At 33.8% G+C, this 24425-nt stretch overlaps 2 protein-coding genes and 1 long non-coding RNA gene across 4 annotated transcripts in view; 2 read left to right on the top strand and 1 right to left on the bottom strand.

Moving 5' to 3' along the window:
* Positions 1-335: 335 nt before the first annotated feature.
* LOC139768630 (uncharacterized) lies at positions 336-8606 on the bottom strand. Its single transcript, XR_011717407.1, has 3 exons — positions 8282-8606; positions 743-865; positions 336-472 (listed from the first exon to the last, which is right to left on the bottom strand). It is a non-coding gene; the product is annotated as an uncharacterized lncRNA (long non-coding RNA).
* A 54-nt stretch (positions 8607-8660) lies between these two features.
* Positions 8661-12316, top strand: LOC139768620 (MAPK regulated corepressor interacting protein 2). Of its 2 annotated transcripts, none has more exons than XM_071699004.1 (4): positions 8661-8943; positions 10059-10171; positions 10271-10396; positions 10818-12316. In XM_071699004.1, the coding sequence occupies exons 1-4, from the start codon at positions 8939-8941 to the stop codon at positions 10892-10894; spliced, it is 321 nt and encodes a 106-aa protein (XP_071555105.1). In that variant the 5' UTR covers positions 8661-8938; the 3' UTR covers positions 10895-12316. The 2 variants fall into 2 exon arrangements, with proteins under 2 accessions (XP_071555105.1, XP_071555095.1); XM_071698994.1 differs by lacking the exon at positions 8661-8943 and adding an exon at positions 9609-9768.
* Positions 12317-15600: 3284 nt separating this feature from the next.
* Positions 15601-24425, top strand: part of Nmdar2 (NMDA receptor 2) — a 197322-nt gene continuing 188497 nt past the window's right edge. Inside the window, exon 1 of the mRNA XM_071698941.1 lies at positions 15601-15720. The gene's annotated coding sequence lies outside the window, so the exon portion shown is untranslated. The remainder of the gene's footprint in view (positions 15721-24425) is intronic.

Below are 24425 nucleotides of genomic sequence, written 5' to 3'. Positions count from 1 at the left end.
GTAAAAAAATACATATAATCAAAAATATAACCAAGTTTGCAAAATATTTAATATTAACCGCACTCCGATTCTAAGAGATTCGATCACATTTCGCTAATATTAAAAATTTTAAGTAAAATATAACTTTAATCTGAAATTAAACAAATAAAAATTGTTAAATGCGGTCCGACAAAATTCAAGCCCCATATACTTTCATCGATTCGAGCGATTCGATCGTTGCTGAATTTCTCTTCAAAAGCAGAGGTGAGAAATTCAGAATCAATGATGTACCTATCTACGTCTTATACTTGTTTGTGATATTTATAGTGTTGCTGAATTGATACATATAAGCATCGAGATACATTGTACATAAATCTAACAAAATTCAATTTCAGATACAGATCTATTACCTCGATCAATAAGAAAATTAAATTTATCACTCACCGAACCGATGCGCAGCAGCGGAGTTATCAGCCACGTAGCTACGACGATTCTGTAACACACAAACATAAGATTTAAATTAAAAAAGCGCTTAAAATAATCAATGCTTCAAAAGATAATTCTTATATGTATCGAAATTTTTATTTATCTTTCAATTACATATTTATTAAAATAATTATACATTTTTTAAAGATCTTTATCAAAATAAACTTACAAAATTTTAGATTTTTTGTTATTATTTTTAAACTGTTAAAATAAAACGATCTAAATATAAAATAGGAAAAATGATTAATTTTATACGCAAGTAAGAAATAATACTTACCGCAAGGTTGCTCCGCCGATGCCTGATGCCTTTCCAAGGCCCCTTCCTCCTCTCAGGATGTCTCTCCTCTGGATTGTCAGCTTCGTTTGATTCCCTCGATGCAACACTTCGCGTCGTTATTTTCTAAATCATTTGAATATATGATTCAATTAGAGAGGAATATAGGCGATACTTTCACGTATAATATCACCATCTCTCAGACTGTTTGAGTTGTCAGTTCCGTAGAATACTATCGACACGACACTTGCGAAAACACGGGTAATTACGATCGCGCGATATTTTGTACGTCACTTCCGAAGTCACTAACACGCAACATATCGATTGCGGCTCGCGAAAATACGATTAATTACATTTGCGCGACACTTTCCCGACACTAATCGCGCATGCGAGATTTTACTGTATTGCAATCAATTAAGATTCAATTGGTCTGTATAAAAGTATATGCAATGCAATTAAAATTCAGCATTTCCGTCATGTATCGTTCAGAGTTTTACGAATGGATAGAAATAATGCGAGATATATATGCCATGTATGTATATGTATGAACAAGTATTAATCGCCATGATACGCGTTACAAATCGTTAATTGCAAGAGCTAGTTAGTCGGACGGGATAGCAATTGCTTATCGCTACGACGGATGTATGGAATGATTGTGTCCGCCAGCTCGATTCTGCTATGTGCGGCGAGTTTGATGTCAAATGACGCGCCGTACGCTACAACAGTAACAAGGATCGTCGACCAAACAGTTATCATTTTGAAATATGTATTTCACGGATTATAAAATAAATGTACGAATATTCCATTTATCACGTTTCTAATTAATAAGCAACCGTATCACGGTCTTTCGTTATTCGAATGACTTAATCCGATAATTCGTTTATCATTTTGTAATTTGCAGTTTACATGCTAATTTATGACAAATTTTCGAAACCTTTAACCCGTGATATAAGAATTAAATCATCATATAAGGTATCGCTCCTGTGCCAAATAGCATGAAAGATTACCTATCGTAATTTTTGTCTCGAATAAATAAATTGTGCAGTGTATTTGCTTCGATAAATCGCCAATGTGATATATTTAACAGTCATTAAATTATACTTAACAATCGTAGAAATTAGTTGTGCGAAATAATAAATATCGTTAAATGTAATATTCGTAGAGAATAATCGTTTAATATTACTAAATATTTATTGCAAATCTATTTTAAGGGTTAACGAGACACGCGAGAACACGGAGCGACTCGTTCTGCTATATCTATCTGTTCGAGACTCGGAGCGCGAATGATATCGCGGCGACCTTCGGTACGCGGCACAGCCCTAACGTACACAATAAGGCTGAAGTCACATGGCATGTATTTTCCGCGTAACGCGTAACCGCGTAACCAATTAGAAGCGTTTCGCATTTTCGGTTACGCATATTCGCACTTCTGATTGGTTACGCGATACGCGTTACGCGGAAAATATCAGTCCATGTGACCGCACCCTAACGCTGTATTTTGCAAAAAACACGTATCAAGGTTGTATGCCAACTGAAATATTTCAAACTTTGTAACATAGATTCATACCGAATATTTTATGTGTCACATTTCAAATTACCTTTAACGTAAGGTAAATATATGTACCAATGCCGGGACACTTAAGACCTATGTCTAAACATCTTTAACAATTTAGTTTTTAAATAAATATAACGCAAAGTAAAATTTTTATCTTTGATTCTTCGATTTTAATTCGCGTTATAACTTATTTAAGGACTAAAATGATAGTCCATGCAGGCATATTGGTACATTTACCTTATGTGCTTATTATCGAATATTAAATTCGACAAATATTTGAAGACTAAAATTTACCTTATTTAATTAAAAGAGTTTCTCTAAATTAATTTATTATTATTGCTTTCTGCAAAATTCTTACGTCCCAAAATAAATAAAAATATATAACATTAATAAATCATAGTTTTTTATCTTGTTTTTCATTCAATTATATTTATGACTTTGTGTATCATATATATTTATCATAAACTATAAAAAAATTATAATAATTTAATAAATACTAATTAAGTATCGTTAAAGAATGTTAATAATTGTTTGTAGATGTAGCACTAAAATAATTAAAAATCCCCATTTTCAATCGCTCTGATTTTTATACAGAATAAATCGCGTAAAATACATATTTGCTTCGATAAACAGCCATCGATACGTTCACAAGTCGTTAAAAATTAATTAATCGCGCGGATTGGCAATCGCTAATTGTTCAAAGATAATGGAGTTTCAAGATAATACGTTGGTGCATGATGGACAATACGTACACCAATAAATTGCCTTGCATAAATTCCGTGCCAGCATTCTATATACTTCGCAAAAATAAATGCCAAATCCAATTATTGTTCGTTATTACGAAATATTTAATATAATATAAATTTATGCTAATATTGTGTAAATATTTTGTCTTTTGCTTCTTAAATTAATTTTAATCGATTTATATGGTACATTAAATTTAACATTTATTTCAAAAGTAAAACATTTAAGATAATTAAATCTTTTTAAAGTCAAGAGATACTGGTATCTTATAAATTTTGCAATCAAATGCCCGCATTAGTGAAATTTTCCAAAATATTGATGAAATTATACTGATAAAGAATCCAAACTATTTAAATAATAAAGTTAAGAAACTAATATAATAACTGGTAATAATTGATATTGATAACGAGTCTCCTGTGATTGTATTTTGCATTGATTTTTAAGATTGTTGTCGACAGAAGTTGTCATCATCTATAAACTGTCGAACACATCTATTAAAAGTTAGATAAATGGTGCACGAGAAAATTTCTTTTCTCTTCGTTTAAGTAGAACTAATCTTACACGAACCAATAATCCAAGAGTAAAAATTGCACAAAGTAAACTGATGATAAGAAATGACTGAATGGTGGCTTGCTCACAAAATTAGCAAGTCACTTTATAAAATTAAAATATTACATATAACTAAACTAAACTCAATTAATTATTTTAAAATTTTTGCAATAATTTTAGAATAAAAAACCGCAAAGAAATTGAATTAGATACTTTTAACAGTTGAAGATTGAATGTTCATCTTATCGTTTATTGAAAATCTCTTTGACCTCACGTTCACTGACCGACGAACGAAATTTTTGGACTTGCAAGATGCATAGAGTGCACGGTGAATTCATTGTGAATGCGATTGTGACAGAAATGGAATAAAAATCCACGGAAGAACTTGCATTGAGAAAAATGTTGCTTTTTTCGATATTCGGTTTCGTTCCACTTCGTTTCTATTTCGGTGGACAAGAAGTTGCACATTTGCGTACATACTTGGAAATTCGTACCATTTCCGATTCTAATTTCATATTTTAAAATACTATAAATCGGAATCTTAATCTCTTTTATGATATAGCATTAGCGCGCAAAATTGACATCATAAATTTCATTTATATATTCCACGTGGCATCATGGCACGTGGTATCTATGTGAAAGGGATTAATACTGAATTTGTAATTAAATGTTACTAACCATTAGCAATCTATTTAATTACGTTATATCAAGCTAGTTATTTAATTAAACTCTGTCTCCAATACGACATATTACGCACTTTCTATAAAACTACATTATAATAAAAGCACGGTAAATCATTACTTATAATTATTATAAGAAGTAACAGCAGCTTTAAATGATAACTAACAGCCGTTGCTTATTACACCTTCCAGAAGCTCGGTCGTTTTTCCTGCGAAATCCTTCAACGCTTCTAGATAAGCCACTTGTTACGCGGTTTTATTAAGGTGATAAAACTAAGAGTATCCCTCTACATTATTTTCAAATAAAAGATAATCCTCAACAATATATCTAAATAAAATATTACAGTTAAATGTGTGTATATGTCTATATGTTAAACGTGAAATTATTTATTATACAAGTAATTACGCTTCTATTTTGTTTGAAAATTGTTAATAAAAGAAGAGAATATCATAAATTATTTCTCACTCAATCATCGAAAAACCGAAAACTCTTAGTTATTCCGTTTGCTTGCGATTTAAGCATCAAATTCACGAAACGTAAATCAGTGTTATTTTTGACTGCGGTGTCTGAATATTACATGTCTACGAGTTCTGCAGCATTTCTTTTTCGTCTATCTTCTCTCTCTCAACTTTATTTTGTCAGATGAAATTCCATGGAGGCTTTCAGCTTGTCGTCGTTTGCCTGGCCTGGACGTCATCGGTGTCTCGTTTTCTTTCATTTTTCGCCTACTTTCTTTTCGTCCGTCGCTGTATTTCACGGTCCGAAAGCGCTACGTCCATTAAACACGCTCGCTGCAATGGATGTGACGAACCGGCTTTTAAGAGTAATAAATGCACAAATAATGTGATAGTACAGGAAACTAATTTCATTAACATTTTCATGACGAGACCACCGATGTTTATAATACCGTAAAAGCTTAATCAACTACTTACATTATCACGCTCGCTTTTCCGAATAAACAATGTGTCAAAAGGAATTTTAATAAAGAAATATGTTCTAAAAAAATATCAAAGCATCTTTAGATAAAAGTATGTAAAATGCATTACGTAAATTCCATTCATGTAAAAGCTGTCCACAGATAACTGTATAATAGACTGTATTATTTTGATCAAGAAATTCTCGTAAAATATAAAGTTTATATTTTCTCTCTTGTTCGCGCACTTGTTGAAGCAAGTTATTTATTCGTATTTGTTTACGCTCTGTCACTCGGACTAAATCCATTTTTATATGTAATTAAATTTGCTAATTAAAATATGATAAATTTAAATAAATATCTTGTCTAAATTTTTGAAAAAGAATTATTGATCGCATATGTAGCCTTTCTAAGATATCAAGAAAACTAATTAGAAGATAACGTTCATTCATTCGTGTTTATTCATGCTCTCTCGCTCGGTCTGGATCCGTTTTTATATATAATTAAATTTATACTAATTAGAATATGACAAATATTCTAATTTTAAATAAATATCTTGTCTAAATTTTTGAAACAAAACATTTTTAAACGCAAATAGGTAGTATTTCAAAGATATGAAGAAAACTGATTAAAAGGTAACGTTTTTTCAATGTTTAGGTACTGCTCGTAAAAGAAATTTCAAAGCTGGGACAGTATGACGTAATAAATCGCAGTATACACAACGCAAAAAGAAACTTCAACTTCTCAATCATATACATGTATATATATATATACACGTATCACATCCGCTGATATACCGAATTCTTTCGCGCAGTCAATATTGATCAATGCAGCTCGTAGCGTTCACTTCCGATGAAGCGGAGAAAAATTCCGGAAATTCGTATACGCCCTTCGCCATGTTGATCGCATGGTTAACATGACCAGAAAGGAAGGCAAGGACGAAGGATCGTGGCGTGAGCTCTATAGAGACGAAGAGCGCGTATACGGTGCATATCGGAAATCGATGCGTATACTCGCCTGTTGCCACATTGCATACGCATTTGTCCGATTTCATGAATGTATGTATTGCACGTAGCTTCTTTCCGTCGAGTATGACCTACGGCTTCACGCATGACAATTTGCGACGCGATTTATCGCCAATGTTCCTTGCAAAGACGTTTAATTAATCATTTTGTCTCGGTTATAATATCTGCTTTTTCAATTACATGAAGTCTTTTAAAAAGTCGTCAACAAAAGGGTCATAACTACGAGAATTAAGAAACTTGGATTAAGTGTCGATCTTTTAAATTCGTTGACGCTTTCTTTGCAACAGCGAAATCTCGTAAAACATAGCGTAAGAAAATGACAAAAATTGGAAATAATAAAGAAGATTTATCATATTAATGTCGACTAAATGCAAGTATTTTTGATAATAATATTTATATTCATGGCATTTAATCAAGATTATAAAGCTCATTGTAACTGATACTTCTTTATCGCTCTACTCATTGTCAGGATCTAGAATTGTCTCACTTATTAACTGGGTTACGTTTAATTACCAGATGCATTTGTGACGCATTCCTAAGTATAATGACCTAGTTGAGAAGCATTCTCAAAGAGTGACCGTCCTTTCTTAATTAACGCTATTAAGACACGTATTTTTTAATCCTGAAATATCGCGTCTTATTTCGAAGAAACGCTGACAAACGTAATTAGACAACTAAATGTGCATTGCAATGCAAAAGAAAACACAATCTCCAAGATTCTCTATTTTATTGTCATTTTCAAAAAGTCAAGTTTAAATTTTTAAATTAAAGACAAGAACTTAACAAAAAAAAAGCAAAATGCTGAAATAATACTGTCTTTTAATTTTTACGGATTAATGCCATTTTGACAATGTTGCAAAAAATTAAACGTTACAAAAATAGAGAAAATAATTCTGCAAAAAAAAAATAAATAAACGCTCTTGTTCAAAATAAACAATTAATGGCATGGCTTTTGTGTTGCGTCGACAAGTGATATTGCTTTATATATATATTATATATATATATTCTACAGATAACTATGTTCGATACTTTCACATTTCGATAATAAAGAAGAGAACAGGAGAAGCCGCAGATAATACAATAAGTTTTCAAATAATAAGTTTTATAAGGAAAAGGGTGGGCATATCGGCTTTTCCAATTCTATTGTGTTACGAATGTATCTTTAAACGATGATTAAATCTACTGTAGAGATGTCGAAGAGAAACGGAAATAATTGCATTTTTCTTCGTGCAATCTCTTCTTAGATTATTCTGATGGGCTTTCCATCAGAATCATCGTGGATACAAAACATAAAAAAAATAATGATTTCATAAATGTTTGAGTGTTCTATTTATGTACATTAATTGAGTATATGCACAATTTTTCGCTTACAATGTTCAAAGATTGAATTGAGACTTCTGTGAAGCTTATATTTTTAAAGTTCTTGTTTTTAAAGTCTCAACAAAAATGACAGAATTTCAATTCTTTGATTAATTTCTTGAGTTCCTTATATGTATATGTTCGAGAAAAATTTTTGATAATTATAACAATTTTTTATATTATATAAAAATTAGAAATTATTTTATATTTCACAATCGGGTTTGATTTAGAAATCTTGAGGAATTGTTCAGAATTTTAAACAAAATGCGGAATTCAAAAAAATTTAATTGACGAGGGGGAAGACACTTAAAATATTTCCTCTTTCTGATTATGATTAATACAATTAAATATATTCATACGGTTAAAAGATTTTTTAAATCCTTTTTTATAAGAGCAAAATTTATCTATCGTTATAACACGAAATAATAACGTAGTAAGTATTTGAAAATAGTTTAACTGATATAAATTGCAAAATTAAAAGATTATGCAAAAATTTATCTCGTTTGCGACAGCGATTGTTAAAAGCAGATCCATCTAGTGATAATGCGATAATAACTTTTGAGGAATTATATACCAGAGAGAGAAGTCTGAGAGTGGACATACCCGGATTTAAATGAAACATGTCCATTGGCGCATCCTCTACATGCACAAAACGTGGATATTGAACTACGTAGCCATGTCCACGAATATTTCCAACGGGTAACACGCTTACTTACACGCTATGCATATATCCACAGTCTTCTGTTGTGTCCCGAAACACCGCGACTTCTTCTTATTCAAATGCGGCTCCTGCCGCTGACAGGCTCTTTTCTTCAGAGAGCAATACGGCGAAACACCGCGACAAGATAAAGGACGACGATAACGATTAACGATAACTGACCGAGATGCTGAGTAGATATAATACCGGCTGTGCAACGCTATTCGATACCCGAGCACCATCTGGCGATGGTCCTGTTCGCTTTCAACGTGTTTCAACGCTTTCAATTTCTCCGAATCTCCATCCCTGGCGCCGTCAGCCATCAGCCATCAGCCGTGCGCGCGCGCGCGCCTCCTCTCGCGAGTTTCTGTTCCGCGTCGTCGGAACTCGGAACCAGTCGGAACTGTCGGAAGTGGTCGGAAGGTCGCGTCGTGGCTCGTGGCTCGTCGCTCGTGGCAATTGTTGACAGCCACCGTAGGGTAAGCTCGGCACAGCTGTGCGCTTGACACAGCCGCACAGTTTGCTCAAATTGTTAGCGGCACTGGAGCCTCGTCCGCCGTTCGCGTCCCGGCGCAGCCACGTCCAGGCTGCGTGTCCCGGCCACCGACAACCGTCGCGTCGACAGATCGAGCCGCATCGTCGTCGAGAGACTGGGAGGGACACGGAACTGGGAAAAATGAGGTATCTACCCATCCGCGTTTCGCGAAGCGGGCCACCGCGTGCTCGCTTTGCATCTCCTCGCGCTTTCCTGCGAATCTCTTTCGGCGCTCGTCGCTCGTTGACGGTCGTGCGAAAGCCGAACGGGACGCTGCTCCGCGGAAACGAGAGCGATCGAACGACGGTGCGTCGCGCGACGTTCGCGGGCGGGAACGGGGAAGCGCATTCGCGTTTATCAGCCGCCATCTTTCCCGCGCTGATGTTCTCTCCTCACCCCCAGAACGTTGACTCGCGCCTCGGGGAATTAAAAGGCATCGCGAGGAATTTTCTCGTTTGAAAGATACTCGTCTCTTACCGTCTTCGACGGGGCACGCTCGAATGTATAATGTTTTAATTATACTATTGTCTCTATATACGTGTGTGTCTCTATACACTCCATATTATATGTATATATCTAAATAGCGCGCATGGCTTTTGATGTATATATGCATACATACGTATGTACACATGTATAGATGATTGTCGCGTGTGAAAATCGTGTCACGCTTAATTGTTGATGAATCACATGTGTGCACCGTCAAGACACTTGTCCGTATGACGCTTCGAAGATGGCTGAATGTGTATATATACACACACACGTGCCTTTGTGTACGTATGGATTCTGATACGCGTATTACAGCACTTGTCACGAAGGAGCTGCATTGTCGTCGCGTGATTTCACGTTTACGTCGAGGTTTAGCGACGTTATCGCGAGTTATCGTGTCACGTGCATGATAATTACGAACACAGAGACCCGATCGTTGTAAATCCGTATAACGCGTGGACTGGAAATCGTTTCAAAATGCCTCGGTAAAATATTGCATCTGTACTTGGCACGGACTCTACGTTACGCGATAACCCGTAATTCCGGTTAATTATGGGCGGATTAATTATTTTTAGACGGATGACTAATGTCGGGGTCACAGTTGACGTTTTAATAATTTAATACATTTTAAATTAGATTTAGAAAATCTAAAAATCTAAGAAGGAAACCTAGGCTAGGTTATATTAGGATCAATTTTATTTGTTGTCAAATCGTAGATATGAGAACTGAATTATATATTTAGAACGGTTGCTTATCTTAATTATGTTATTCGTAGCAATAGATCGCAGATGACTACGATGAATGGGAAGAGGCCCTCATCGATACCTTCCAGACATCAGCCAGAGACACTGGCGCAACACTTTGACCTGATCAAGTATATCTATGATTGTAAGTATACACGTGCAATTTAATTCAAATTATTAAAATATATGTTTCCGAGGGATGGTTCTCTCTCATTCTTTATACTCGTTTCATTTTTTTTTTCAGCGTGGAATTCTGTATCTAAAGAGTTAGATATGTGCCACAATCAACCACACAGTAACTCCTCCAATTATAGACATGGAGCGTCAGTTACATATTACCAAGAACGTGAGCCAAACCCACAGTTGAAAGGTAAACATTTTGTACTTTATAGAAACAGTAGTGATATAAAAAAATTTGATTTAAACTGAAGGATTTTATTTCTTTTATTTCTTTTGTTTCTTTGTCTTGATCTTAATTTACTAAGGGTGCATTCCGTTTCACGCATGATGCGCATAATGAATTACGTATCCTTGTTCACTGAATGTTTTAAACAAGGATAAGTGATGCATTATGCACATCATGCGTGAAAAGGAACGCACCCTAAGAAAATTATATGTGCATGTACAGTGTAACAGGAGAGATTAATTCCCATTCTTTAGAGATATTTTGTTTTATTGTAACGTTTTATTCCTTTTCTTCGATAATTTTTATTTTCCTTTATTATTTTCTTTGAATATATTGTGAATGAAGGACGTATAGGATATATTGCGTCTCACATTTTTTTTTACAGATTTTGAGCCATTTAACTTGGAGGCATGGTGGGGACAGCGTGTTGTGCAAAGTATTACTAGGAATGCAAATTCCTAGTGCCAGGCCCAACATGTTGACTATAATCGGACATTTTCAAACAGACACAAGAAACAAAAAAGATAAATTGCAAGTCAACAAATCCAATCTTTCGACATTCGTTATACATCTAAAAGCAACAACATTTTAGAGTTGGGATTCGAATACAGAAGCACATAGAAAGACATAAACAGTAAGACTTAAACGTCAAGTCGCTCGAACAACCAAAGTAGAGAGTTCAAAATGGCAATCTTCTCAAGAATTTCTTATTGCAATTGATCGATTTCTTCGATATCTAGGTCTTATTGCTAACGTTTTTACGCAATAAGAGGAAAATAATGAGCGCCAACACAAGAATTAAATCCCCAATTTCGTTTTAGATATATGACGTACGTATTTATTTGAATAATATTTTCTCAATCTTTTAATAAAGAAAAGAATAGAAAGAAGGAATGCAGATTGTAATATGAGATAAATGAAAATGTGCTAAACATTTAATCCTAATAGTGAAGATAAAGATATGACGACAGAGACATAGGCATCACTATACATTCCTTTTATACCGATTGTGTTTTAATGGGATACATTAAACTTCTTTTGCTTTTTTAAAGATATACGTTAAACAGTCAGAAATAGAAAAACTTGTTTGTATTATTGTCTTTGGAGGGAGACCTTTATAATTACGTCAAACTATTTATTTATTAGTCAGTAAATAACACGATATATAGATACATAATATGACACTCTTTATATATACAATTAAACATAATGTAATTTATATAAATTATATAAATTTTATATGTAGAATTTATATATAAAATTTATATATAATATAAATTTACAAGACAATGACCGGTATTCATAGTCAGAGCTTATATCTATATATATATAAGATCTGACTACGAATACTGGCCAATGATACTATATTTCCACATTATTTAAAGAGAAACTGAAGATAATTATGTTTTTTTAATCTCCTTGCAATGTTGGGTGAAGTAAGTTTGCTGCTCAACAGTGCACAAAGCATTTACAGAGTGCTCAAGCTTGTTTGATAAAAATTTCATAGACGAATTTTAGGAATTGTACTCTAGGATATATACACGTAAATGTACTTTTTCACATGTTGCATTTCGCATTTCCAAGAAGATTTTTCACTTTCACGTCCATAAAATGACTGCACTTTAGCTAATACGTAAATTATAAATAAAAGCGTTTTCCACTTGTCGAAGGAGATTTTATTAACAGTACGAGAGATAGACATTGCACTTGAAATTAATCGCAATGTGAAATAGCGTAATGGTTATTGCAATTTTAAATATACAACACATGTATACTCTTATTATTATATATGTATGTACATCTATGCGTGTATAGTTATTACTTGTAAGTTTAATCAGATAATGTTTCTAACGACAAAACAATAATGAGCAATGTCTTTCTATACACGTTGAACATTTCTTTTTAACCGACTTCATTATGTTCCCGCTCATCCCCATCCTATTTTTATAGCAATGCTCTATCGTTAAAGAAATAATTTACTATCTACATATTTGTTAAAATATAAATTGCAAATTTGTATACTAAAATTTTAACGTGTTAATGTAATTTTTTAGTATAATGCAGAACGTGAGAATGAGATTTATGGTTGATTGATATCCAGTGCACTAGGTCAAGCTCGTACAACGATGGGACGAAATTCCTGAGGAACGATGAATTCTTCGAGTGCATTAGGCTACTGACGCAGAAGCTATTCGCGTGACATTTCATGAATGGAATGTGAGGTATAACAGAACCGCCGATAGCTATCATACCAAAGAGACACTAGCAAATTCCAGATTTTTCAGAAATAAGTATTCTAAATTTTGCGCATATTATATGTAATATAAGTATAATGAAAGATTTGTTAAATTTTTCGTTGGACAATTATATTCGTCAATTAATAGAAGGAGATAGATGATCTATGCTGCATACCAAATAATCCCATTTTAAATGAAAGTTTTGAATGATTGCTAATTACTCTACTTAGAAGAATTAATAACGATACACTCGAAAATAGCCCCGGAAACTATACCCCTTTGTTCGATGCAACGCGAGTCAAATTGATTGTCTAAAAAATGACATTGCACTTGAACGAATTGAATCAAATGTTTAATTTCTTTGAAGAATTTGAAGAATAAAGTTTACATACGTCTCATATATTTTCTTTTAAAATTTTTATTATATATTTTATATTATCGGAGAATAAAATTATGCAATATTAATAAGTAATACATGAAGACAATAAAGGATAGAAAAGAAAGAGAATCGTCACATCTTTTGCGGCTATTTAATTTAATTTTCCTGATTTATTAAGAAAACACGAGAAAAATTCTCGATTCGTTAAAATCGTTCAAACCGGCGGGTAAGAATTTGGCGAAAAATAAAAAGAGTTGGTCAACTCGCATAAATACGAATAATGTATCGATGACAATATATCGAGCGCGTTTATCGATGAAATGCGAAATGCAAGGGGTAGATTATAATATAATTCGTTTTGTAAAACGTTAAGTATTTCGTGAACGATTTAATTTTACTTTCCCGATTTAAGAAGACACGAGAATTACAGCGATTTAATTTCACTTTCGCGATTTAAGAAAACACGAGAAGAATCGTCGATTCGTTAAAATCGCCCTATTTGATGCAAAATAAAAAGCGGGTCAACTCACATAAATACGAATAATATATCGATGATGATTCATCGCGTTTATCAATAAAATGCGAAACGCAAGGGGTAGATTATAATATAATTCGTTTTGTAAAACGTTAAGTATTTCGTGAACGATTTTATTTCACTTTCCCGATTTCAGGAAACACTCGAGAAAAATTCTCAATTCGTTAAAACCACTCAATTTGCGTAAGAATTTGGCGTAAAATAAAAAGAATGAGTCAACTCACAAATACAAATTGTAAATATATACCGTTGCTCTTTTTTTTCGTAGCGCGTTCACTTTCACTCGCGAAAATATCACGATCACACGAATGTTATATCGATCGTGTTTATCGATAAAATGCGAAACGCGCAAGGGGCAGATTATGACACAATTCACTTTATAAGACGTTAAATATTTCGTGAACGCACACCGAGTATTTCGTGGCGATAAACTGGCCGTTACGCCAATACATACAAAGGCAAGTGCTCGCTGCTCCGTCGACCGTTTATTTTGGTAGCAGCGTCGAGCGCGATATATAGCGCGGCTGTTGTATTCATATGTTGTGTACACAAAGTTCCCGCGAATCCCGCGAATCCCGCGTACTATCATTCACCCGGCGAGATTCGACCGAGGCAGGTGTATAGCGCGCCGCGAACGTCGCGAACCGTCACGCAGTACGCACATCGTCGTATTGTCCTCTGGAATGCGGCCGCGGGCGTCGCGGCGCGCGCGGCAACCTGAATAGAGGGGGATAGAGTGGGGGTAGGGTGACTAGACGGTGCGTGTTCGACGTGCGTAGTCAGCCTGCTCCTACTCCGTTCCGATCATTCGCGTTACCGAGAAGCCCGCGGCTCCGTTCTATCATTGCGCTATCACTGTGCGCGTTATCATTCACCCGGCGAGATTCAAGCGAGGCAAGTAGTGGCGCGGACTGTTCCATATATCGCATGGTCTTTTAGAACGCGATCTCTCTTTCGATTATACATATTTGTCCCGATTATTTCAATAAATATCCGTTACTCACCCATAATCGCCGCCCTCCGCCTCTTCCTCCTCCGTTCAGTTACCGTTGTCGCTCTTTCTTTCGTAGCGTATTCACTTTCACTCGCGAATATATACGCGGCATTTCCTATATTACTCTCGCGACGCGACGAGCACTTATTGTTATACCGCGACGCGGCGGACGAATAACGCGAATAAAATACGAAGGATGCGAGAAGCCCGCGACGACTCGCTCGACGCTCGCAACGTTTCGCGAGATCAACGGTCGAATTTGAAATGGCGGAGGAAGCTTGTGAATCGCGCGGCTAACTTCAGAAGCTCGACGACCCGCTCGCCGCCCGCGACGTTTCGCGAGGTCAACGGTCGAATTTGAAATGGCGGAGAAAGTACGTAAATCGCGCGGCTAACTACAGAAGCAGCCACTCTCGCGTTTAACATGGCGATTATAATCTTGTGTGGTACGTGAGTAGATACACGAGAATGTTAAAGTCGAGGACGAACATTAATTCGCGTAACGGAATGCCCAAAACGACAGGATCGTCGCTGCCGCTTTCCGTCGAAAACATTCATATTCTATATATTGTGCGGGGAGGATACGCTTTGCCGATTGCTCGCGCGATTGATCCCGATGAAATATTCAACGTAGTACAAACGCGGAATCACGCGACGATCAAATATCGAGATGCGAGACGCGAGTTGCGAGGCGAGGCGAGGCGAGGCGCAGAATCAACTACGAATAGCTTAGCTTGCTAATCGAATACCACGCTTCTCGATTTGGAGTAGATCCGTTCCGTGCTGTGACGTTCCATTAGCGACGACGACAAACATACGTTTGCAAATATAGTGCCGGAAACTTAACCCGATTACCGGAAACTTAGCGCGATACGGCGTGAGTGAAGTTAGTGGCCGGAGACGAGAGACGAGAGAGACGAGATACATTATTGACCATCCGCGAACGTACGATCGTAACGTCGCGTCGCGTCGTATTGTCGATATCGTATTAATGATATTTTCGCGAGTGACAATTGCGAGTGAGTGTGCCACCAGGAAGCAACGAGAGAAGGAGCTGCAAGCTGAGAGGAGGAGCTGGAAGCTGAGAGGAGCCTGGAGCAGATCTGAGAGGCGTCGGGCGACGGCGACGGCGCGGGCGGAGCGGTGAGTAATGACTGTTTATTGCGTTATTGTTCAATGGTGGATTTTATTCAGAGATGTCTAACTTGAGATGTCTAACTACCTAACCGCGCAAATCGATTCGTTACCGCGATATCATTGTTTTTGGACGCGCACTTAATGAAATTCATTGTTAGATTCGCGGCATATGAATAAAAAGATTAAAAAGAATGCGAATTCAAAAAGTACTATTTTAAAACAAACTTCGTGATCGTATGTTAATTTGGATTTTCCACAAAGTGATTACTGATTACGTAGTGAGTTAATGGAAATTAACGATAGCAATGAAATGATAATTAGCAGTGATCGCGATTATTTTCTGCATCAGTGATTTTTTATTAAATATTTGTTTTAACATTTAATATCAAATTAATAAAGATATTAATTGTTTAGGGAAATTAATATATTCATTAATTTGATATTAATTGTTTTAATTTTGATACATTCATATGTTATTGGTCAGAAAGTATGTTATTTATAATATTATAATACGTGTTCCGTACTGCTGCGCATTGATTCGTGTGATTTGTAAATGTTAAATTATTTATTCTCATAATCTTTATACAATGGATTTTATCTCGCATAATTTTCTGAAAATTCCGCTATATGTACTCTTCAAATATATACCTAACACATGAAGATATAAAATATTATTAGAAGAGCCGCGGAGAATTAAGAGTGTTAAATCGCTCTTTCTGACCATTTTTATGAAAAATTTTAAATTTAATATATTTAATAATAAATGTAGCAGAAAATGAATTATTATTTTTTCTTTCTTAATATCTAAATGAGTTATGCTTATAATTATCACGATATTTAAAAAATTAGAAATATATATTAAAAGCATAAGATAATATTAATAGATAAACATAAGATTTCATAAATCTATTGCCTTTTCTCCTTTCTCTCGAAATGGATGGACTAATTGTAAAACTTGAAGTAAATTAATATATATGTAGTACGATGAGAAATTCAACAAATATTATTGTAGAATAATATTGGTGATAAATTCGTTTATAAAATATATCAGAGTTAAACAATTGTATTAAATTATTTAATATTGAAATATGTTTCAATATAGCATATTAAAAGTAATTTAAGTAGAATATTGAATAATTTTTAATTCACATAAAGGTAAAGACATAAAATTTTTCATAAAAATATAACATACATATTAGGGAAATATGCATGAAGAATACTTACGATTGTGGATAATAATACTTATTTTGCGGTGAGTATAATTATAATTTTTTTATTTTACGTCATTCTTTGTCAATCATGATATACTAAACTTTGGACGTTATGTTGAATAACTGACCGAAGATTTTTTTTATTTATTAATCTGTCTGCTGACTTATAAATTTGTCTGCTGATTTATGAATCTGCCTGCTGATTTATAAATTAACATTTCTGTCACCGTTCGTTACCGTTAAGTGCGTTTATTTCTTATATCAAACACAATGCCATCGGTCAATCGCGAATCAATATTGGCTACAAATAATACACTTAGATGATTTTATTCCTATCCTAAATTTAAAATTCCGGAATTGATAATTCAAGTATAAAACAGTTGATTGATTACAGAAGATTCGATTTTGGTTAAGAAATTTTCCATCAATCGATAAAAATATCTGATTAATATTTAATAAATTATATCGGATTTTTTATTAGGTTTTGATTATACACATCTTAATTTTATTTATACTTACTTTATACATTTTTTATATAATTTAATAAAACCTCTCAATATATAAGTATTTAATGTAGTATTGATAACGTGTTGGCATGAAAATATATACAAAGAAAAATGAAAACATTGATTTAATACAAATAAGATGGCAGAGACGTGATAAAAATGATCAATCAAGCAAAGCTGACGGTAAGTAGCATTCCCATATCAGTAATAAAAATGCTCTACGATATGCGACGAGCAGGAAGGAGAGAATTTTTCTATGATACATGTATAATGTATGTATATATGTTCGATCGTCTGTCTGATGTCTCGGGGGATGTTAGTCGAAACGACGTTGCATGGCTAAACTTTCTTATTGGCGTCGCTAGGGTATTGTGCAATTGCACCTTGTCGATCGCGACGTTTCCTCCTCGGGTTTGTCCAACGTAAGCTCGGCGCGGGAGCGTGAAATGGAAACCTTGGGGACAGATACGCGGCGTGTGCGAATGCACTGTGTATGTGAGACCGTTCTACCGAATTGCAATCGGAGATTATATCGATTTGATCGAATTTCACACCGTGCCAAGGAAATAACCGTACCACCGTGTGCTTGACCGTAATTTTTCTTATTTACTTCCTTGCAAGGGAGAAATATTTTTCTTTCACCTCACAGAAATTGCACCTTAGAAATCGTTTCCGAAAGATATTTTTTACATTTGATTTTTTTTGCTTCTTTAAAAGTTCTGTTAAACTTTGGCGCGAAGTAGCAATAATTTTTGGCTGAATAATAGAGGATTTTGAATAATATAGAAGATAAATGCACAGAATGTGTGCAAATATTGAGAGTTTCTTGTAACTTTTCTTTCGCATCTTTTATTTGAATTTTTAATTGAGGTGGAATTTATTTTATTCTTATCAGAATTACACAAAATTAGATTTTATGTCATAAAATTTGCAAAAGTATCTTACTTTGAGTTATGTTTAAAATTAATATCGTTTTACTCGACTTTTTTGCAATATTTTTTAATATAAAAGATATTCTTTTCTGAAAAGATACTTTTTCCTGAAAAGACATTATTTTCCGGTTCCGTTATTTCTCTGTTACACGGAAGCTGTATTTCAGATTTCTTAAACTTTATGAATAAAGTTTCTCGTTTAGCCAATTTATTTAAATTTAAATTTTCCGAAAGATTTCTTAGACGTATAATAACTACTTATCTTCTTTTATAATAAATAAAATACAGATCTTGACGTTGCAAAATTATCTGCAGTTGAATGCTTGAAATGTATGAATATCTTATATTATTCTTTAATTGCATAAATTAATAGTTTTCTCATTTATATTTATAATTTGAAAACTATGAAAGTTTTATCTGAATATTAGGCCATTAAATTATAACTTTTAAAATAATGTATATTAATGAGATGGATTAAAATTTAAGAGATAGCTTTATAAAAAGTGTAAAAATTAAAAATTTATCTCTTCTTTTAATTTTAACTATTATGCATTGCTTAATGTTATTATATTTGGAAAAGAATAAAAAACATCGTACTTTATCCATCTATCGTACTTTATCCATTATTGTTGTTGCAATTATGCAAAGCAAATTATTTATCATAAAAAACTAATACGTTTGTAAAACAATTAATTCGTGCCTTACATAACAAACATAAGGAACAAATATATATTTTTAATGTTCTCGATTCATTTTGTAAATGTCATCACTTCTCTTTTTCTAACATTATTTTTATTTAAGGATTCGGTGCAATAAAAACCTATACGACACTATACGAAGGAAGCTTAAGCCGTGATAATCTGAAACTCGTAAAACTTTCGCGTTAACTTAAGGGCATTCGCCTGGGCGAATATTCTCTTCGTTGGTTCGCGATAAAACCATTAGATGTACGTTTACGGCGAAAAAGCTGCGGGCTATATCGTAGCGTAGTCAAGAAATAAACGAAAAATTCTCGCTTTTCTTTTTATCGGAATATATCTTGTACGAACTTATTTATACGAAAAGAAATGTACACACACACACACACACACACACACACACACACACATATATAATGCAGTTATATTGCAAAAATCTGTGTTGTGAAAAATAGCCAGAATTAAATAAAAATGTAAAGTTATATTAAACTGTTTTTCAGCAGTAATCAATTAAAAGAGAAAGATATTAGATGGATTGTGCTTCAATGATGTAAATAGGTAATAAAAAGAGAAATTATTCCAATTTTTAACATGAAATATATTACATATGTAATAAATACATCTATTATCGAATTCTCCTTGTTGCTTCTCTCTAAGTCTTGTCGTTAATCGCAACTGTGAAATGGTTCACAATATTGCCATAATATTCGTATGATCTTCAGCGAAATCGTAGATTTTATCGACTGCTTGTTTAAAGGGAAACGAGACATTAGATATGACGACGTCTCGCCAACGCATCGTTACACTTTATTTTCCTCCGTGTTCGATCGTTTTATGCCTCGTATAACGAGATTTTATATAGGAAATTACGGTCACATCCCATCATTCTTTACCTTAAGGTTAATCTTAACATTTTGTCACCTGTCGATTCTCGATCCTTGTGTTATTCTAGTATAAGAAAAGGTTTAAAAAACGGGTTTGCGACCTCAATATCAGCTATATGTGGCATTTGTCTAAATTATCGAGAAATATTATAGAGAAAGAATGTTACCGGTCAACGTCGTCAATGATATCGAGGATTTCTCGTGGTCGCTCAATATGAATAATGGATGATTCCCATGATGATTCTCGAGGATAACAAGATTTCATCCTTGTGTTCGATAGTTCGAAATTGCGAGTCAATGTCAGTGAGACGACAATTCGCGTTTGATTGCTTGGAAAAAAAAAAAAATGTTTCCTCAAAGATAGTTGCACTGCGCGCGGTGAAATATCCGCGTGAAAAACGTACCGATGAGGCTGTTGTAGATCGAATGCATATTAATTAGAGAGTACTCTTTGATCTAGTGCTGCATACGACACTATTGCGCCAGAAAGTTACAATGGGTTTTCGTTCGAAGTTTGGATCAGAGAAGTCGATAGAGAAGTATTAATCGAAAATTTCTCGTAATTTTATCGTTGTTCGAATTGATACATCGTGAAATATAAATGGTGCAGTAAAAACTAAGTGCAAAAACAAAATGATAAAATGATGAAATAAATGTGTAAAGATTCGTACTTAGGAAGTATCCTTCATCTTGCATTCCTTGAAATATATCGAGAACGTACTTTGCAAGAAGAAAGTTTGCTAGTAGAAGTATTTAAAACTTTTTTAGAATTTCTTAGCTTTTTAAATATATAACAATGTTGTAAACTAAACTTTAGTTTTATGTAGCATATCATAAATTCAATCAAACGGTTTTTGTCTTAAATTTTATTGAACAATAGAGTTCGTTAATATTTTAGCACTTTCGGAATTTAAACTTTCTAGGTATTTTCAATTTATATCGCGTTTAAAACCTTCATACAATGCATTATAAAATTTTGGTTAACAATTTGGTACGTGGAAAATTAAATTTTGATGAGATCAAAAATAAGTAATAGCTTATATAATATTAAATCAAAATGTAGTTTTGTATTTTTAATCAATAATTATAATACACGAATATTTGACGAAGATAATGCGCCTGACCGAAAAAGAGCTTAAAAATCCTATAATGCCGTAAATTATTTTACTAGGAAGTACTAAATATTATATAAATAAATAAATTGGTTACCCGGGCTTCGCCCGGGAGTCGTTTTTCTTCAAACGACTTCATTTGTGTTTCAATATCCTTAATCAAAAAAAATTCCTTTATCAGGCAATGGCTTATCAGGCAATTGCAAAGAATCCTTTATATCCTCGAAAAATTAATTAAATTTTTGAACCGGCTTTAAAAAAAATAAATTGTTATCGAAAAATAATACACATCGTGGCAATTAAACCCATCCTCGAAAAATTAATAAAATGTTTAAATACGAAAATATATAAAACAAGTCTTTATTGTCTATATTAATTTTCCAGGATTGAATATAAATGATATAATTTGGTATAAAAAAGTACAAACATTTTCAAACGATTTTTACCATTCATTTTGCGCTATATGATTTTTAAATCAATGTTTTATACGTCGATCAGTTTCTCATACAAAACTTGTGCATGTGTGTAAGCTCTCTTGAAATCTATGAGAAACTCTGTTCTTTAAAGATAAGGTTTGAGACGCCGTGCAAGACATAAACTCGCCTGTTCAATTTATCCCTAATGGATCTTACCGTTCCGCACGTTTAACCCGGCAGGATCTGTGTAACAGAAGTTAGAAGAAACTTATCTCTGGGGATTGCACGGTGCATGTCGAAAGTGTTTGCAATAAACAATCCATGCACTCTCCATTTGATCGATATTTCTTTTAAGTCACTTTCTAAATTTTGTGAAGATGTTCGATTTTATAGTATCGAAAATGTTACGTCATACTCATAAATTTATATCTTGTGAAAGAATGACTAACGTTATTCTGTGGCTCGCGATAAAAGCAAATCTATCATGTTTAAAGACATAAAAGATCTTTTCTTGAGTTTTTATGATATTTCTTATTTCCATTTCAATGTAAATATATACATATATTTTTAAGAAATATCTGCGTTTTAAAATTTTTAGACAATCAAAATAACATTAATATAAAATATTATAAAAAGTAGTAATTCCAATCCAAAAGGCTTTATTTGATATTATTTATATTATTTATCACATTTATTATCTCTTTATATCTACACGGAAAGAATGGTTTTGCTAAAGTATATAGAAATTAAGCTAGATACAGATCTGAAAATAATTATGTTGGATCATCTCTCCAAAATTATTATGTAGGACTTTTAAGCATGATGATAATGTTGCAAAAAGTTTTGATATTCTAGCAACCAGCTTGAACGTCTAATATAATTACTTAGATGGACCGATAATTATCTTTCTATATCTAGCTCAATTTTTAGATACTTCAGCAAAACCGTTCTTTCCGTATATATTATTACTTTACCCCGCCTTATACCTTCCCTTTGATTCAATATCTCTATTAGCACAGACTAACAATCTTATTTGCTCATATAATAATATTCACATATTACGTATAATATCTAAACAACAAAATATATAATAATTTGATATAACATTTATTATAACAATTTCTCTGTAGTAGCTGTTACCGCACCACAGATATCCGCCGTGTAATCACGAGACAATGAATATATCTATACATTCGATTTACATTCTCGTCTAAATTCGCGATCGGTCGTCGACGTACGCGCGATATACACGCATGTTCTTGACATCGGTAATGTGTGTAACTTTACAGGTTGACATTGTGTCACTCCGACGTGTTACAATACTATGGTTGAATATCACAATCGAACTGATTTACACTCGCGGTAATTCTTGTGTTTCGCGTTATTTGACTTTTACAACGATATGTATAACATACGTATACGCATGTTGTGGAGTTTTGTGCTGGCGGTGAGAACTACTTGACGATAACGTTTACAAATGTGTATGGAGAACATTGTTGGACCGTGATGGAAATGTTATATCATGGCGCTTGGGAACTTGGCGGATCGATAGCGCAAAATGGGCCGCAACACGGTTGCCTTTTGTTCGAGGAACTTTTGCACACGAAAGTGGATGATGCTCTCAGTTGGAAATCACTGTATAGGAAGGAAGTATGATGATGTCTTGCTGGCTTTCTCTCAGTTGAGAACGCAACATTATATATATATATATATATATATATATATAGAGATTTTTAAGGATTAGATTTTTTTTATTAAAGAATTTCAATTTTGTTTGATAACAATTATCTCTATAATGTAAGGCTATCGAGGAATTACATTAAGGGGGCATATACCTTTCTCGGACCAAAAAAACAGCATATTTCACGATTTTTTTCCGACGAAAATATAAAAGATACGAGGATCGGGTTTTTCGCAAATGAAAGTACATATTTTAAAGTGCATTTCCTGATTTTTTTTTTTAATTAGTGATGGAAACCCCTTCCCCTACAGCCCCTCGCCCTAGGCCCTGCTTGTCGTGGAGGGTTTTGCGGTACCGGCGGAATCTCCAAGCTGGCTCATCTGAAGACAAAAAATAAAAAAGGGTCTTAAAGTTTATGATATTTTCTAGTCCCTGACGGATGGGATTTCCCAAATTTTGATTTTTAACAAAATGGCGGACTTCCAAACTTGAGACATCGATTTTTAGTCAAAATTTTCATTTTGTTTCTTAAAAGACAAATAGAAATAATTAAAAAATTGCAAAAAGCATCCGTCAGGGACTAGAAAATATCATAAATTTTAAAACCTTTTTTGATTTTTTGTCTTCAGATGAACCAGCTCGGAGATTCCGCCGGTACCGCAAAAACATGCAGGGCCTAGGGCGAGGGGCTGTAGGGGAAGTACTTTCCATCGCAAATAAAAAACAAAAATCAGAAAATGCACTCTACAATACGTACTTTCATTTGCGAAAAACCCGATCTTCGTATCTTTTATACTTTCGCCGGAAAAAAATCATGAAATATGCTATTTGTTTTTGTCCGAGAAAGGTATATGCCCCCTTAAAGAAAAGGATTAAAGAAGGTTATAAAAAATATATATACATTTTTTTACATATAATGTTACATAAAATGTTATTATATGTTAAATAGATGTAATACATCTATTTATTACTTTTTACTGTTAAAATGTATTCTCAAAGAATACATTTTAAACGGCTGCAACGAAAAATCTTGCAGTAAAATCGAGTCACGAGGAAGTGTCAATGAAAGCTAAGCGAATTACAATAAATTAGCGCGGAAAGTAAATTTAGTCTTCCAGGATAGTGTCACGTTGATCGTAAAGTACGTCGCGCTTTCTTTTTATCACGTTTTGAAGTTAATTGGGTTGTTTGAATCTGCGCATGTGTAACCAAGACTGTTCGCCTGACCATTTGCCATCAATTTGCGTACTTTTTTGTAGCTAATTCCGCTG

This window comes from Temnothorax nylanderi, unplaced genomic scaffold (assembly GCF_030848795.1).
Source record: "Temnothorax nylanderi isolate EJ_2023f unplaced genomic scaffold, tnyl_v1.0 TNYL_tig0002_pilon, whole genome shotgun sequence".
Classification (NCBI taxonomy): Eukaryota; Metazoa; Arthropoda; class Insecta; order Hymenoptera; family Formicidae; genus Temnothorax; species Temnothorax nylanderi.
The sequence above is the reverse complement of the archived record's forward strand: the minus strand, read 5'-3'. Positions and strand labels throughout refer to the sequence as shown.

Excerpts from the sequence above, each read along its gene's own strand:
- LOC139768620 (XM_071698994.1), top strand. Across the intron at positions 10,172-10,270 it reads GATCAAGTATATCTATGATT|CGTGGAATTCTGTATCTAAA; the intron begins GTAAGTATACAC and ends TTTTTTTTTCAG. Across the intron at positions 10,397-10,817 it reads GCCAAACCCACAGTTGAAAG|ATTTTGAGCCATTTAACTTG; the intron begins GTAAACATTTTG and ends TTTTTTTTACAG.